Below are 18,775 nucleotides of genomic sequence, written 5' to 3'. Positions count from 1 at the left end.
GTTTTTCTCACTTTTTATTTGTATGATTTCTGTGTCTATATGGCAGTTATCTGGAGTGGAATGAAGGTTTCAACAATGCAATGCAAAGGACAGGGTAGGCTCATGTTGAGGCTTTTTTGTGTAGAGAGAGGTTTCTTTTAAGAAAAATAGATTATCTACCTAAATCAGAGTTTGAAAAAGTGATAGTAGTCTGCAGAATAATAAAACACAAGCCTATTTTAAAACAGCGATTCTCTGTTGTGTCACCTTTTTTGTAGCGCTCCGGATGCAATATTTCTACAAAATTGGAGTTTGCTGTATGTAGACTAATGCAAGAGTCTCTCAAATTGGTATGCCAGCTTTCAAGGGAATCACACTTCAGGAAGGATTTAAAGTTCAGCTTTTAGCAGGAGTTCAGTAACTTTTAGCTATGAAGGTATGTTTCATCATACCTCTTTGAAAGCTAGTAAGAGAAGTGTTTTGGCAAATATTCCCCTTGTGGAATGACTAATGCAGGAAGACCACAGCACAGGTATTGCTAAAAACAGTTCCTCCCTTCTCAAAGTATTATTTGTCCCCTGTAACACTGCAGTCATCCATATGTGCATACTGGTTAAATTTCTAGTGCCTTTCTGGAGATTGTCCCTAGTGGCCAGGGACTGTGTAAAGACAGTGCACGGGATTTGGATTAGTTTATGGTTGACTATAAGGCGATAACATAGCTGTAATTAGCCTGGCATGTGTTTTTTGTGCATCTGCATCAAGCATATTTCCCCGCTTTACACCTCAGGTTTTCAAATCCCTGAAGCCCAGGTGGGAATGGAGTGTGTGCTGTGGTAAAGCCTGCGGAAAGCCTTTGGAGGGACTTCTGTTTACACAGATTTCCTTACGTCCCGGTGCTGACGTGAACAGTAGTGGCAGCGAGGTGAAATATTGGACAACATGGGATTGGAGTGGATTAGAGATGAGTCTTTACGCAAATAACTCTGTGCTGTGTGAAAGTTTTAATACAGTTTCTTTAACCATATTTCATTTGCTTAGGCTGTTCAGCTGATATTTTCAATACTCAGCTTGCAATCTGCACACCTAAGATTTCATCTATCACACCAGGTTTACATTTCTGGCTTGCCTCAGCATGTGTTCAGAGTAAAAGCTACTTTAAATATCCGCTAATGGATTTATCTTTCTTGTCTGGGTTTCTGTGCTGTACTTAGGGAATATGTCAAAAACAAGAGAAGAGATCCATTACAGAATGAAGGATAGCTCCTATTTTCAACTAATTGCCCTAAACAGTGTTAGGAGGTGGAGGGAAGAGACTTGGTTGCGAGTGATGTGTCCCTGTATACTCCTAATGCGACTTCTTAAGTTTTAAAGAGTATTTCAGAGACCCTCCTCTGACAGAAAGTGTTTTTTCTTGCTTTTATTTAGATCTTTGTTCTTTAGGGCTTGTTTTCATTGGCAGGAGAGACTTTTGTCTTGTTCAGTGAGTAAACTTATAATATTCTTACTCTTATTCTGGACTGTATTGCATACTCACACAAAGCAAACCTGTGATAAGAATTATAGTGATGGTGAATATGTTGCAGGTATGTGAAGAGCTAGCCCTGCAGCCATGGTTACTCTCTATCGTAGCTGAAATCCTGGTCTCATTGATGTCTGGCAGTTTTGTCACTGGCTTGAATGAATCATTAGGTGTATATGTGAGTGTGTAGAAATATATGTGTGTATATATATACATATGCATATATACATATATATTGCTATATAGCGCATAGGTATATATAAAAACATTTTATGCGCTGCCTTTAAGGCTTGAACTAGCAGAGAATATCCAGCCCTGGATATCCTGCAGCTTCATGCTACCAGAGATCAGAGAGCTGTTAATCCAAGACATATGATCTTTAACCTTCCTAGGGAGGACATTGTAAGTTGAACTCAGGAACTCGGGAATCTTCTTGGAAATGAACGCGAGGGGCTTGCAGCAATCATCTGCTTTGTTGAAACTCTCATCCTGGAGAATAACTTTCTCTAGATGGGGTTGCATAAATGACAAGTGCTGTAGTGACTAATTTTAAGATTTGAGTATTTGTCCTGTCCCTTTCTCGTAAGCATGAACTCTAATAGAAGATTTTCCTTGGGCTGAGGTATTAGTAAATAGTTGCTTCAGTTGCTTCCTCAATGACTTATCTGATGTTTAATAATTTTCCTTTCCTGTGCAACTTTTCCTCAGGGAAGGCCTCTTGCAGGCTGTATCTCTACCTAATTTTCATAAAGTGATAAAAAAATAGTGCTCCTTGTGGAGCATACCGGTGGGTGTGAAGCCGCTAAAGAGTTGAGAGGGAGGTAGCTGACCTTGCTCTGAGTCTCCCTCTGCCCTAGACCCCCAAAATGACTGCATGAGCCTTATGCCCTCAGGCTAACTGTGTGTTTTTATCCATGCTAGCAGTAGTACAAAACATAGGTTATACAGGTTTTTTTCAGTACCCGTTTTGACTGGCTGCCCTCCACAGTGCTGTATCGGAGCGGCAGGCTGATCTGCAAATGTGCTGGGTGCACAAAACCGGTCTTATTTTATGCCAGTAAAACCGTGTATACTCTTGATGCTGCAAAGCACTCCCTAACTGTCTCATTTTACGTGCAGCTTGTTTGGGAAAGCACCGCTGAATGATTTCGTCTTTCCTCAGGTTGTGCTTTGCACTGGGGCGCTGAGGGTATTTGTTTGTCTGCTCATTTAAAGGCCTGACCAGCAACTTTGACATTTTCCCGGGGTGACTGGATGCTGCATTCAGCAGTTGGGCTTGGGGGACTCACTCGCCTTGGTGAAGAGCCGTAAGCTGTGTAATGCCTGAGGCTTTGCCTCCGACATCCCAGCCCCTGTTTTCCCAAGGGGAGTTTGACCCGGAGCAGGCAGGGCTTTCCAGATTTGTTTTACTGCAGCTATTGCAAAATTCGCCTAATAGTTCTTCGAGGATGGAATAATGATATCAAATATGAGGACCCAGATTTCGAACATTTTCCTTCAAAGTAGGTTTTAAAGTACATTCTTCCCTCCCTCTCCTAGAAAAAAATCCATTTACAGAAATATTTCTTTACTTTTTCTTTCAAAGGGAAATTGAGAATTTTAGAATATTGAGGATTTCATGGGGAAATTAAGGAGAATATTTGTCCTTGTTCTGTTTCTTTTCCCTATTGAAAAAAATCTGAACAAAAATGAGGGAGCATACCAAACTTCCTACAAACCTTAGATCTCAGGAAAGACCTCAGAAAAAGGTTAAATCTCAGAAAAATGAAAACGTAGAGAGAATCTTGAATCTCCTATATCAGCAAACAAAATCAAATTCAAAACAAAATGATGGTATTGAAAACGAAGAGAAAAATTATGTAAAACTCCCTTTCTGGGGAAAACACACTTTTTTTTTCCTTTTTTTTTTCCTTTTTTTTCGTCTGTGTTAGGTAGTTGACATTAGCAGAATCCTTTGCTAGACCCTTTACTAGGAGTACATAGTTGTACTGTATTTTAGTAGGCTGAAAGAAAGAAAAATGTGAGAAGTCAGCAAGTCCAGATGAATTTCATTTCTCTTATTTCACTTTACAAATACTTTCAAAATATGTTTATAACTGAATAGTGCACTCATATTGAAGCAAGTAAAATTTAGTATAATTTAATGTAATTGCTAAATAGGCATACATGCTTTTTGCTATGTATGCAGTTCTGCAGAGATTTCACGGGGGCCTTATGATTTTGAGAGCTTCTGATTTTGGATACCATCATGGGAGATTTTTAGAGGGCCTTATTCAAAAATTTTATCAGCAAAAACTAGACTGATTTGTATTTTTTAAAATTTTCTGGAACATTTGCTTATCTGATGTTTTCTGTTTTTGAGTTTAATGTTGCATCTCATATTATGGTGCAGGCTGTCAAATTTAGATTTGTTTCAAGAACTAGTTATCTTACTTTTTTCAAAATTTGGGGGTATAAAATGTTACTAACCTGGAAAAAAAAATAGAACTTTAACTATGACTTTCATATTTCTTCAGAAATTAATAATTCAGGTGTGTCTCACTTTTTAAAAATATGCAATAAGCTAAACTGCAAGTTGATATTGATACCACTATTACATGGCCAATTTTGATTTTCCAGCATTTAGTTTAAATATGACATTCTTGTATATATTTAAATTATTCAGCTGCTATATTAAGTGCTTTAGCATCACAAAAGAAAAGCGATTTTACTCAACAGGATTTGGCACTGAGACACTGAGTAAGAACCAATATGAAATTATATTTTCTTTTACAAGATTATTTATCTAAGAAAAGATTATGGGCATATATGTAAAATATATAAATACATACTTTTTATTGTAAGTAAAACATGCACAGTTGTTGTGACATCTTTGTAAACTCAAATTTAATGTAGACAGTGCTAGAACCAATGTACACTGCATTCCGAACTTATACCTGAAACCACATGATTTCATCTGAAAAGTACTCAGAAGGAAATTAATTAAATGGTAATAAGTTGATATTGCTCTTAACTAGAGACCTTCTAAAGCCCTAGTGTACATTTATTTATTTATTTATTTATTTTGCTTTCAAGATCCTTGACTGAGGTAGTGATCGTTCTGTAATACCCTTTGCAAATTTAAGAATAAACATTATCCAGAAAGAAGGACAGTGTAGCTTTTAGAAACCTCATTTTGGTGTCAGATTATCATATAGAAGCTGTTACTTTAATTCTTTGGAAAATTATAGGAGGGATCTTTAGATCTATGTGTATATGCATATACATATACCATACACTTGCACATCTATACAGATATGCATAGATACGATTGATTAGACATTTAATTAAATTGGTAGATGTTTAGGCAGATTTGGAGACTAGTGCCTTCTACAGCAAAGTTCAAAGTTTTCTTGGTGGTTTATTTTTTGAGTTTGTCTTGGCTCACTAGCAGTCTGCAATATATTATCCTGCCTCAGAGGATGAGATTGACTAACTAAGCTTTTAAGATGTTCACAGCTCTACATTCCCATTACACCTGAGGGTGCACATACATTCCTTTGTTTTAAACTTTTGCTAAATGGTACAGGGGAATAATGCTTAGAAATTCTGCCAGTCTCTTATCTGAGGTCTTTCCGTGTCTTAATAAACTTGGCCTAATCAAGTCTCCCCTTAACATTCACAGGTACACACTGGTGGATATTTTGCGTGCCATACTTCTTTCTCTAGAAGCCATGATAGAAGATCCCGAGCTTCAAGTGAATGGATTTGTTTTGATTATAGACTGGAGCAACTTCACCTTCAAGCAGGCCTCTAAGCTGACACCAAGCATGCTTAGATTAGCCATAGAGGGCCTTCAGGTAAAGTTCTGCTTTTCTTGCATTTCCTCATCTTCCTGGTTTCCCTTCTTTTTGTGATTCATTACAAAGCTGGATGGTTAAAAAACCCCAAAATCCAAATGCAGGAAAGATGCACACTTCAAAACAGCAAGGCTATTAATGGCTTTTAAGGTAAGGAATTTTTTTAAGGTAACAACAGTCATGGGAATAACTATGGAGCAAGTTAATGTGCGAACTCAGTCAGCTAACTGCAGTAATTCCCAGTGTGTAGGCTCTTAATTTGCCATAAACAAGAGGTAACTTTTCCATCTTTATTCCAGAGTAGCTGACTTTCTGTAAATTCACACTGCAGCTTCTGCAGCAGTAAGTTAGAAATAATGAGTTTCTCTTGTCATCTTGGACAGGGCTAATGAAAAATGGTGCGGCTGCCATACCAGGTCATTTTTTTTCATTGAGTCTGTTGGAGATAGGCTCGCACTATATCACTTGTCCTGAAAAGTGTGGGCCACTGTGATTAGACAGTTAGCTAGAACTGTTTGCTCAGTTGAAGTTCAGCATGTGCTTGACTGTTGGATCAGGATTCATGTGAATAGTGACTTGCAGGACTGAGTATATGGTGATTTAATTTCTTGCATACTCATTGTAAATGTACTTTACACGGCACAGGGACATTGTTGGAAAGGATACTGCATAATTCTTGGCTGTTCCCTGTGATCTTTAATGATCATTAAAATGAAAAACTGGAATCTGTGAAGTAGTTGTTTACCGTTCAAGCCTGAGCTGTTGTTTTAGAAATACCTGCAATTCATTCCTGTGGCAGTGTGGTTTTACAAGGACATACATTACTTTTCTTTGATATTTTTATCATTTGTACATTTTTATTACTCATATAAAACAAAATAACAACCTTATCTTTGAACCTTCTTCACTTTGATATTGCTATTTATATGGAAATGTGTATAAAAGTAGTGTAAAGTTTTGATCTATACCTTGAAATGCATTTCAGGTTGCTGTTGCACAGAAAGATGGTCGCAGTCTTCAGAGAGAGATCTGAATTTGTCATTTTGTTGAGTTTGCTTATTCAATAGTGTGATTCCATGGTCGTGAGAATAGTATAAGAAGGCAACAGTGAGAGCTGTATTTGTCATAGCTCTGTGTTTTTTTGAAAGCTTTTTTTCTTTCTTGTGCTGTTTTACAAAGTTAGCCAGTAGTCCTTCTTCCCACCCGCTTTATATTTAAATGGTTTTGTCTCGGGTATTAATCAGAGAGAGTTCTTCTGAGGAGAGCTACAGCAGCTAATTGCATCTGAGAACATGATGGATGACCTACGAGACTGTAAGTTTGACTTTGAAATTCTGTGCTCTCCTACCATCAGTTGGCACGTTATTGGGTCAGGGTAAGGTCTCTTGGTCTGGCTGACCATGCCCAGCAATGAAATTTCTAGCCACAACCAACTCTGCAGGTTCCAGTATGACAGGAGCCAGCACCCAGGGCATTTTTGTGCCCTTTATCTTCAGTCCTGTTGACTTCAGTGGTGTAAAGCCAGGAACAAAATGTTCCAGAAAAGGGTGTGAGGAGGTCCTAGAACCTTACCTTTACTTAGCCCTTAGGTAAAAATTAGCCCTTAGCCAGGAATTAGTCTGTCCTAACTCCTGATGGATATTGTTGCCTGTATATTGTAACTTTTATGAGGCCTTTTATCACAAGTCTTTTCAAGAAATCAGTTAGCTGGTCTCTCATAATAAATCCATTCATTTTCTGTGGAGAAACACTGTGGGAGTGAGGGCCTTCCAGTTCTAGCAATATTGCCTGACTTTACTGATATTATTCTGGTTATACTACTTGGGGGCTGTTTGTGTTTAATCTCTGCCTTTTTCTTTTCTTAAACAAACATACTTCTACATAGAGATATATTGGAATCAATAAAAAGAGCTAAGAACAACTGTGCTGAGCATCTTGGAGGGAAAATCACACTTTAAAAAAATGTGATCGGGAAGGGAATAATAAGAAAGCATGATGGAAAGGTGGTGCAGAGAGACCCTGGAAAAGGTCAGGATTTACTTGTACCTCCTTGCAAGATTTTATGCCTAAAATATTAGACGTTCTTACCATTAACAGATATTGTCTTGTCTTTTAATTTGGACAAAAACACATAGCAGAAACATCATTCTGAATGAGGCAAAGTCAAAAGTGCTTAGTCAGGTGATATGAAAAAGAACGAGAACGACTCAGGCATACTGTTTATTTATGATCTTTGTAAATATTCTCTATTTAATCAGAGAAAAGGAATTCACCTTGACTTACAAGATTTAATAGGGCTCAAGATGCTGAACTTTACCATTTGGGGAATTTAAATATTTACCTTACTTGGGAAGAAGAGGACAGGGGAAGTGGGATTAGTGACCCTTAAATTTGATGTTAACCAAATTCCTTTGCTTTCTGAATGAAATCTACTAAATTTGTGTTGCATTTGCTTAGCTTGTATGGTGAGCAGACTATTGAATATGGCACATGCCAAGGTGAGCTGATTACAAGTTATGGCATTTCTGGGCTTTCCACAACTGCTTATTTTATCATGAAACTGCTTTTGAAACTAAGACAAGAAAATGTGTATAGTTTTCTACTAAAGACAAGTTCTGCTCTATCCTTCATCCACGTATAGATGTTAAAAGGGAGCATGAAAAGAATCATACCCCAAACTGAGTTCAGTACATTAGAAAAACCTGGTAAGTACATGTAGTTATTTTCAGAAAAAGAGCCTTTCAGTCATAGAGTTTGTACTGTTAAAGGAGAGTAAATATCTGTAAGCTGACATGAATTTCCATTATTTCCATCCCAGCAGTGCTATACTGACCAAATCTGTGCAGTGTATACCGCTTCTGATTTTTAGGTCAAATGGTGTTACTGACCAGGAAAGCCATGTTTCCCTGCCATGGTGGTTAGGGGGCTTGGCTGGGACTCTTGACACTGCAGACCCAGCTGCCCTTGCCCTTGCCCTTGTTATGGAAGAGAGGTGCGATACTCTCTCACGTGGATGCTGGTGGCCACAGCATTTATGTTGTTCACAATTAGTGAGAAGGAGGAGTTAAACATACATCTCCCATACGTTTGGTAGCAGACAATAAACATGTAAATAAATACAACATGTAATATTCTTATTACATCACATATTATTTTGTGAGAAGGGTCTGTCTGGCCTAGGTACCTAAGAGCACGTAAGGACTAAGAGTTGTGAAATCTTAGCAGAAGGAAGTATCAAGCATCCTCTGAAGGGTGAGTTCTAAACCCATGCCCTGACCTTAGTACCTTGTTTTGCTTCTCACTAGCATATCTGATGGGCTGAGGCCTGTAAATCTCAGTCTTTAGATGCTCATTTCTCCTCATTCATTGTGTTCTGTAGCACCAAAACTGAATTTTGTCTGTGAGCTCATGTTACCCAGTAGCTGGATTCCTGAAGGCTGGGAATGTTACACCGTTGTGTGTTGCAGCACCCAAATGCCTTTTATCAGTCTCTATATAGAGTATACATAGTATTACATAGCATAACCAGTCCTACCTTTACACAGGCAATGATGAATTGCCATTGAGCTATTACCATACACACATATGATGCTTTAGTATTATGGTCTCATAAACAGCTCTATAAGAATGTCAGCTCAATAAGTAACAGGGGTTAAGAAAGAAAATCAAATGTTAGGAATTATTAGGAAAGGAATGGAGAGCAGAGAACATGATGAAGCCACTGAGTAAATCTATACTTTGCTCCTCTCTTGACTGCCGAGGATGTTTCTGTTTTTTATGTCCCAGAAAGGGTGTTGTAGAACTGCAGAACATTTGGAGAAGGGCAAAAAAAAAAAGGCTGAAGGTATGGATAGACATCCGTATATACCGTTGTTTCTGTATAAGAAACAAGCAAACTGGGATTCTTCAGGCTGCAAGAACAAAAATGGTGGAAAGAAATTATGGGTACCTGTAAAAAAAAATAAAATAAAAAAGGAACATTTGTTTTGAAGGGTCAGGTCATCTAGTCCAACCTCCTGCTTAAAGCAATTTCCCTGTGATGTCAGATCAGGTTACAAAAAAGATCATGTGTGGCATGGAGAGGATGGCTAGGCTGAGCTGTTCTGTCACCTGCGTATTATTGTTAGGTGATATTATCATCATTAGATGATGCTAGCAGTAGGCATGATTCTTCATACAATCTGGTTATTCTTTATGTAATATACACTTAATCTGTGGAACTCCCTGCCATGGGAGGGACTGGGTGCTAACTTTAATTGCATTCGAGGAGAATGGATAAACTGATCGAAGATAAATGAACTAAGGATTACAAAATGCATAAAAGTCACTTCCAGGTTCAGAAGTCCTTGAACTGCAGACGGTTGAAGAGGAGAATGCTAAGTGGAAATATCATGTAAGCTTTCCCTATTGTTATATGTGCTCTTGGCACTCACTTTTGGCCTCTGTAAGGACAGAATATGGATTAGATGGTTCCATAATTAAATTGTTTCAAAAAAATTATATGTATATTTAATTTTTCTCCTTTTATAAGGGGAAAAAATTTACTCATTTTACTTCTCCTAGCACTTCCATGATCTCTTCTGCTTAAACATCTAACTAAGAACACTTGGGCAGAAAGAGGGAGAAGAGAGATTCGGCTAAGATTCTTTTCTTTATGGTAATTTTTTTATAGCTATGCATTTTCTACAGGCTTTTTATTAAGTATCAGGAGAATTTTGTGTTTAGAAAGCAAGTAAAAGCAGTGTCAAAGACTGAAAGTTCAATCCAAAATTATGTTGAAAAGGTAGGGTTTATTATTAACTCTGATAGGTTTGGGGGTAATGATAAATGAACTTTGCAAAATGAAAAGCTGTTAGTATGCATGAAACACTTTAAATGATAGTTGATTAACTGATATTTTGGATTCTAAAACCTGGAACACTGTAAATCCTTCTTAAATATGTGATTTCTAGTTAACTCATAATGGTAGTTGTATGCATGACAGGTTTGTTTTGCGTATTGTCACTCAGGTAGGCTATACCTCCAAATTATTTAAAAAACTTAACCATTAAACAGTTTAAATAGTGATGCTTTTCCTTTATGTAAGAGGCTGAGGAAACAGAAGTGATAAACATTTAAACTGAGAACTGAACAGATGTGGACAGTCAGTACTGTTCCAGAAGACAGAAGACTCTTGGTCTGGAATTGAGGGTGTTTACAGGGAGGGAAGACAGTGTTGTGAGGGACAAAGCAAGTCTCTCAACTGATCTTGACTTTTTGTTTGTATCAAAGAAAGGCTTCATAGGTTTAAACAAACTCATCACTGTGAATTTGGAAGAAGGCAGCATGCTTGCAGCTACTTTTACACTCAAAACCATCTTTCAGTTATTCTTGTGAATTCTAAGAATAGTATCTTAGATCAGACTTGCTGCAGCAATATAAGGTGGAAGTAAAAGAGACCAGAACATGGATAGTCTGGAGGGAAAAGAGACTGGACTTCCTACTCCCATTATCTCCGAGCATGAACTTCTTTGGTATCTTAAAGGGACTCTTATCAGGACATCATGTTGGGTTTACCTTCCTGTGCAGACAGTGCTTAAATGTAGCCACCTAGTTCTGTACTACACATATAGAGCCAACAGGTTTCAAAGTCAAGCATTGAAAAGTCAGGAACTTTCAGATGCCTCTGAAAAATTATTTTGACTTCATACAATTACATAATTGCATGTTCTGTGCACATATGTTCATAAGATTGTTAATATTGAGATTAAGGAATTACTATTTACTACCAGCAATGACTATCAATAGCAGCAGTCTACAAAAAAAGAGCTTTAAACCTCTATGCATCTGAACATAAAACCATAAAAACACTCATAAAACTTGAGATCACTGCCTGAGTTTTCAGCCAGTTTTTGAGACTAGGGTCCTGACACTTCACATAGTGCTGGGGAGAACATTAAAAAGTAGTAAAGTCTCAAGTTTTTAGTGAGAATATCTGCTGTTTCCGGGAGAGCTAGAAAATAAGGTAACTGCTTTCCTTCAGTTACTTACCAAAGAGTTAAACTGCTTGTAAATGGCCCCTGTCTGCTTGAGTCCCCTGAGCCCGGGACCAGACCAGAGAGTGGATGAACATGCTTGCAAACAGCAGAGTTTCGTACTAGTTTAACTTATGTTCTGTAGCAGCAGTGGAAAGAGGTATTTTTCCTAAGAGCTTGTTGTTTTAAAAGAGTTTGCATATATTTGATCTCTCCTACTTCTAAAAAGGCTATCAAAAATGCTTGCTAGCAATTTATTCTGGAAATTGTGTAGGCTGGAACAAATCGTTAGTTCTAGCTCTTCACTTACAGTCTGGATCCACTTAACCTGCGAAGTGAGAGAGGACTTGATGGCTTACAGGCATGTCTGTATAGATGCAGCCATTAGTGTGGCTTAGGTTTTCAAAAAACCTGTTCTTTGAAGACAGAAAAATTAATTTCCTTGCTGGATACTTTTATGATACTCATCAATAAAAAAAGTCTTTGAATGCCTTCCAAATACTAATTTATTTATTCTCACAAATACGCTTTTAAGATGTGGGAATACTATTGTTTTATTTTTTCCAGCTGAGAGCTATTCTACTGACATATTACAGTTAAAAGCATCTGCTAATTTAGGGTGCCCACTGTGACAGCAATGATCTGATTTTCAGACACCTTTGATATATTTAGAGTCCAGCTGCCATTTGCTTTCAATTCAGGGAGAGTCAATACTTCTGCAGATTTGATCCTGATACCTCAAGCCAGAAGCCTCAATTCTAGCATGGCCTAACTTTAGATCTCCTCATCAAATTGTCGTTGAGTGTAACTCTGTGTAGGCTACTGCGTGTTTGAAACAAATGATAAGAAGCAGCAAATTGAACTCCCCTTTTACTCTCAGAAGCTCTACTACATGACATCTGACTGCAAGACTCCATAATGGAGTTAAATATCCACCACCAAAACAGCTGCCACTTGAGCTGGCAGAGTAACTGACTGCAGTAGCTTGTCATCCTCCATGTGAACCAGCACGAGAAAGAGAGTGGGTGCTTTGCCAGCATTTGGCAGATATTTGCTGGAAGCAAGACATGATTAGTCTTGGGGATCTTGGCTTTAATTCAAGCTCCTTGATCTAGCTGGCACAGCTAGGCTCTTCTGCCCATTCCTTCTTCCCTTTTCCCTCCAGGCAGCCTTTGTCCCAGTCCGGTTCTTTCCCCAGTTCCTCACCCTGCTGCTGTTCGCATTGCCTTACTTTTGCACCAGTCTTCACTGATGTGTTTTTTTAACTTTCTTTTTTTTTTTCTTTTTTCTTTTTTCTTTTCTTTTTTTCTTTTTTTTTTTTTTTTTTTTTTTTTTTTTGCCTGGAAGTCCTAGTGTCACCCTCCAAAATCTCAGTCATTGTGGGTGATTCCAAAGCAGGTTAAGACCATCTTAGACTCCTAAGGAGATCTCAGCCTTTTGTGAACTTTCTGTCCAAGCGCTGTCCACATTGGGGATCTAATCAGCTTCAAATCTATTGCCTTCTCTTAACTAGTGTTTCTGTAGTTCTTCCTGGCACTCTAGAAAGCTTGAGCAGGGGGATTGGACTAGACAGTCTCCGGAAATCCCTTCCAATCTCAACTATTCTGTGATTCTGCGATCTCTTCACTTATTTTGTGAGTCTCCTAGCTGCCAGGCTGCTGAGAAACTGGTCCTTTTGGTTGATCAGAGAAGATCTGGTCTGCTTGGTGCATATGACTCAGTAGTAACGAGGCCAGGCAGAAGCTCACTGGAGCTTCTGGATATGTGGTGGAATGACATGGCAGGACCTGGAAACAGAAATTATTTTGTATCTGGAGTTTTCTTCTACTTCAGAAAAGTAGCAGTGGTGAAAATGCTCCTGGTTGCTGTTCTTTTTCCACCAGTTTTGTTAACAGAGAAAAATATTCAATTAAAATAATTGCAGCTTGAGAGAAAGCCTCTACGTACAAGGAGGATCTCTTCTGTTTCTTTCTCTTTTATTGGCTTTTATTAAATGCTAACTGATCTTATTTTTTTCTCTTTTTATCAGTAAACTGAAATGATCTGTGTTAAATAATGATAACAACTAAATTGCCCTGATTAAGCTGAAAAATTAATGTTTTACTAAGGTGAATGGCATGAGTATCAGAAAAGAAGGCCTTGTAGCTCAAACTCAGGGTAGTGAATTAACTCTTGACACTGTGATTAACTTCCTGTTGTCTCTGATAGGCCACAGTTCAACAACTACATGGTTATGACCATTCCTCAGCTTCAAAATATGTAATTATTTTTGGGAGTGATTTTTCTCCGTCAAGGTCTAAATATTTCTCTTTGCTTCGGTATCTTAAGTCTGTGAGGAGTACGAATACTTTCCTTCCTCTTAAGGTCACTCAGAAATAAGACTAATTTGTTCTAAATCATAAAGTCAGAGACAGAAGACGTGTTAAGATCACAGTTCACCTTCTTGCTGTAGTAAGATTATTCCACGCATTATATTTTCTAGCCCTTCACACACAGTAACTTAAAATCTCAAAAGCAAGTCTGTCACATTCTTTGGAAACTCTTCCATGACTTCTTGTTCTTCATATTTCTTCTCAACATTGATCTTAAATTTCCTGTTTCAAAATGTCATCTCCTATAAACCCCTGGTTATTTTACCATATGCTATTGGGTCCATAGCAGGAATTGTATGAATATCTACTATTAACTCTCAGTGATGCATCTGCAATATCAATGATCTGTAATCACAAACTAGGGAGTTTTCATTTGCCAGTGGAGATGGTGAGATCTGTAGTCTCTTTCTCGATATGAAAATCAGCAAAATCATCTTCTTTTGGGGAGCTTAACTTTACTTTTTGATATTGTCCAAATTGCCTGTGTTATTAACCCATTTTATATACACCTTTTTCAAATTTCCCTCATAAGGATTTACTGGATCATTTTTAGAATTCTTTTCTGAAATAAAGCTAATTTGTCTTTTCTGTGATGCTTGTAAATCCCCTGTGATCATATTAGGATGTGCACAGATGCTTTTTTGTTAGTGTCTTCTGTGCATACCACCTTTGCACATATTCCCTATTATACCAGCTAACCATTCAGTTCCTTCTCCCCCAAACTATACATTGTGACTTTTTGTTTTTACTCCTTAGCAAGTGTTCAGCTCCTGTGGCAATTTGGCAATTATTTGTCCAATTCAATTTGACTTTGGCTGTAAGCGATTGCCATGTGGCGTAGACATTGCTATGATATCACATGTGGGAAGCTTCTCTAAGAGGAAGCACCACTAAAGTATGAAATTATATTGCTTACCTGATGATGATTTTATCTCAGCTTATGTTTTGTAATCATAAAAAAAAAAAAAAAAATTAAGGCAATTCAATTCTCAGATGTATAGATTGGCATAACTATGTTCAGATAGGTGGTGCTCTAGTGATTTAAAATAGCTCAGAGACTGAAAATTTGGGTTTATAATGCATAAAGAAAATTATTTTTTTAAAGGAAAAATTAAATACAATCTGTTTCTAAAACATCACGCTAAAATTTGGATAATATTTTTCTAAAAAATTCCCCCATCCAAGACCAATATGGCCAATCATTTCTTGCTTATTTTGCAAAGATCAAAATAAGTTCTTAAAAAACACTTCTGAGTTTATGAAGTATTTTGTTATGTGGAATCAAGAATAGTGTTTGTAATCTTGCCCAGTGTCTTCTATAGTTAAAAGGATCGAGTGCTAGGGTTTTGTCTAAACATGGAAATGGACTGAAATTAGTAGTGCCTGCACGTATCATCGTATTGATGGAAACTGAGGTATAGATTCAGTCCAAGAAACTAAATGTACCTGCAGCACCTGAAACTAGGAATGTCAGCATGTCAGCCAGAGCAGTTCTTGTTTTCTCAGATTGCTTGCTGGTTCACATGGGTTACATTTTATGTTATCTATCACAGTTCAAGCTTGAGTTCTGATTATGAAATGGGCATTCGGCCCTCTTATTTTATGAGATGGACTCACATAGCTTCTTCACAATTGTGCCACATAGTGATTAAAGATTGCATTTTCAAATGTATTTGTTAATTTCTTGCTCTTAAAAGTTGGTTTCTTAAGAATCTATTAGTCATTTGGGGGAGGATTTTCTGTCTGGGAAAAACTGTATTTTAACCCCGTGCACTTTAAACATTGAAAACACGTTCTGGAAGCAATGAGTGCCATGGTCAGTCTGGAGGGGGGCTCCCTAAAGTTATATTTACGTAGCAGTTGCTGCAGATCTTACCTGATGTTTCAATGAATATGCCCTATTGCCCACAATATCTTTTGAGTTTGATGAGAGGTGCCTTCATCCTGGGCTAATCCATTTGACTGCAAGTGTCGTTTAGAGCTCCTCATCTTTTGGCTGAAAGCCACCATGATCAGTATGAAGGATCCAGGACAAATCATCGAGTACTGGTAGTCCTCCAGTGTTCTCACAGTCTTCTCAAAGTACAGCCAGTCCTCTGAGGTCTACAGTGTGGACAGCCAACTCGGAACTTATTCTTCAGATTTTCATGCAAAAAAACCCCATAGAATATACTCCAGACACCAGTGAGTGCATACAGAACTAGTGGAAACATTCAGTAATTGAGATACAGGAGTTTAAAAATGCACAGCCTTTGCAGCAGAGATTTTCAACCTCCACTGAAACCTACAGTGAAAATGTAGCTTCATTTTGGGAGGAAAAGGGAAGAGATTTTGAAGAGTGGTGCTCAATGGAGGAGAAAAGAAGAACAGTTAGGATGTTAGAGGACAAGACAAGATAGTTATGAAAAGATAGGGTAGGTTGTAGGGGCAGAGTGGAAACCTAAAAGACCCCTTTCAGATTAAATCTTGAAATACTTGAAATTAGACAATTCCCTTTCCTAATTTATATCTGTTTCTAATCCTGCTAAGTAAACTATGTGCTCTGAAAGATATTCTAAAAAGCTATACTGCCATATCGTTACAAAATAGAGATTAAGAGTTTTGAAGTCGTAGTTGACATGCACCTGCAATAAATAGCATATTTCATACCACCAAATATGTTTGACCCCTCCAGTGTTACTCACCCCTTATACTACACTCACACTGTGACTACCATAATCTTGACAGTGCCTTGGGACTGTGTTCCTCCCAGAATCCTTACTGCACTTTTCAGGAGGATAAAATTAGTTAGCGGCATACCTCCAGCAACATATTCGGATCACAAATGGGATGCAGTTAAATGATTTGATTGAGTAAGGGATTATATGTCAGTGAGGAACTGGCCAAGCCCCAAACCATTTTATTTCTCCATCCTTTATCTTTGGGAGTTTTAAGAGATGTAGAACTGCAAGCAAAGTTTGAGGTAGGTTTGGGCATTAGCTGAACTCCATTGGGTCACACTTTTCAAAGCTATTTGCTGGGAATATTGAGCAATTGATTTTCTCTGGAAAATCTGAGGATATCTTCATACTGTTGCTATCAGTATGATCCAATTCTGTTCTTCACAGAAATTCAGCAGGGGTGCAATTTAATGAGACCAGCGAAAGGAATCTGACCACTCTATTTATAGCATACTAATTGATCAGAGTAGCCATGACAGAAAGAAACCTCAGAGAAAATCAATACGGTATCAAATGAAAGTAGCACTCAAGCCTTTAAAAAAAGCAGCATGGAAAGCCAATTAAAAATGAATTCATTTGATGATACATGGGAACAGCTAAGTCTATGTGTGCTCTTATTTTAAGTTATAGGATTGAAATCAAAATGGTGTCTCTCTTACAAGGTGACTCAATATAAATTTTCTTCTTCTATCCTGTTAATCTTTTGTTCCATTAAATGTTCTTGATGAATTGTTTTACTTTTATATGGCTGATGAAGACTTTTTTTTTTAAGAGTCCCCATTTGACAGCTTTTTGCTTTTCTGAAATGAGCTCTGAAGTCTCCCACAGAGGATGACAGCAATGTAGTGTAGCAGAGCTATGAAGTTTCTTGACTCTGCCTGGCTAGAATTGAAGTTCTGAGAAAATCAGATCCCAGGCTCAGGCATAATCCCACATCTCAGGACTGCCACCTGAACACATGGACAAGACAGTCCTTCTACCTCTGTTCTCATTCAAAAATGTTTTTTTAAAACTATTTGTACTTATTACTATCATTTCTTAAAGGCTATAACATATTTTGCAAATATATGTCTTCTCTCATTGCATTTTTTTCATGGTATCTGCTAGAAGTTCTGAACAATTCCACCCTGCTGCATCCCTGAGAATCTGGGTTTTTTGGCAGATGTTCTCCTTTACTTTTTTTTTTTTTTTTTTTTTTTTTTTTTTTTTTTTGACTTGTGGTGGGGCTGGTTGCCTTTCAGTACACTACCTTTGGGCTTCTGGAGGAAGATGGAGTAAGGAATAAACTATCATAAAGTCTTTTTAGCAGTAACTTGCCTCAGAAAGAGCCAAAAGAGGAATACACATACCCCTAAGTGACTTTAAATGTACTTTTTGTTTGTGTGTTTATACACACACAAAACTATATCTCTTTCAAAAAAAGATGACAAGCACAATAAGGAGGAGAATCACAATTTGTGCCTCACATGCCTCACATGCAGAGCTGTCCAAGCTAGTAATATGTATGTTTCCTTTCCTTTGATGCTTAGACTGCTTGCAGTAGAATGGGTAAAATCTTGTTTCAGTTTATGACATCTTGTGGGGTACAGTGCTTATCTCAATTTTTTGAGGAAAACTGTACTTTTTTTTTTTTTTTTTTTTTTTTAGTAGAACAATCGTAGCCATGGTATTATGAAGTAGATACATAAACAATTCTCTGTTTTTCTGCTGCTGAATGGGAAAGGAGGAAATCATCTGTATCTTCCATGACCGGTTAATTTCTGTGGGCTACAACACCAGTGCCTGAGCGTGTTAACGGTGCTATATTTTCTGTTCATTCAGTTTTGAGCATAGGTAGTGGCATGAAGTTGTATCTTAATTAGGTACATGAATAATGTCAGAAATATTGTCAATTATCAATATGGTCTTCATGGTTTTTCAAGCCCCATCTGGGAATCTGTTCCCAATGACATCAGCAGTTGCCGTGGTGAACTTTCATAAGTTTGTCTTTAATCTTTTGGTAAATCACAGAATAGGAAAGTAAACGAGGACTGAAATGAAAGCATGTATTTGCAACAGCTGATTTGAGGAGCAAGTTGGTGAAGAGACAGCCTAGGAAGGAGAGGATAAATCCACCTCTGAATTCATTAAGACTTCTGAATTCAGAAAGAGAAAGACTGGGCTGAAGAGCCTCTAAAGCAGCTCATGCAGGCAACATGCACAGAGCTGTGAGTGCAAAGAGAAGTTAGGCTGTGGCTGGGGAGCTCCCTGGGTATTTGTTTCATTGAACTGAAGGCTAAATTAAGAGTGGAAGTATCTGAGACACCATTAAGGGGCATAAAGATAACAT

General features: G+C 37.7%; 1 protein-coding gene across 1 annotated transcript in view; it reads left to right on the top strand.

Moving 5' to 3' along the window:
* Nucleotides 1-18,775, top strand: part of CLVS2 (clavesin 2) — a 56,663-nt gene that overhangs the window by 6,304 nt on the left and 31,584 nt on the right. Inside the window, exon 2 of the mRNA XM_062570922.1 lies at nt 5,166-5,340. Coding sequence (XP_062426906.1) covers nt 5,166-5,340 — 175 coding nt within the window. The remainder of the gene's footprint in view (nt 1-5,165; nt 5,341-18,775) is intronic.

The sequence above is a fragment of the Rhea pennata genome, chromosome 3 (assembly GCF_028389875.1).
Source record: "Rhea pennata isolate bPtePen1 chromosome 3, bPtePen1.pri, whole genome shotgun sequence".
NCBI classification, from domain to species: Eukaryota; Metazoa; Chordata; class Aves; order Rheiformes; family Rheidae; genus Rhea; species Rhea pennata.
This window is presented reverse-complemented; position numbering and strand designations above follow the sequence as displayed.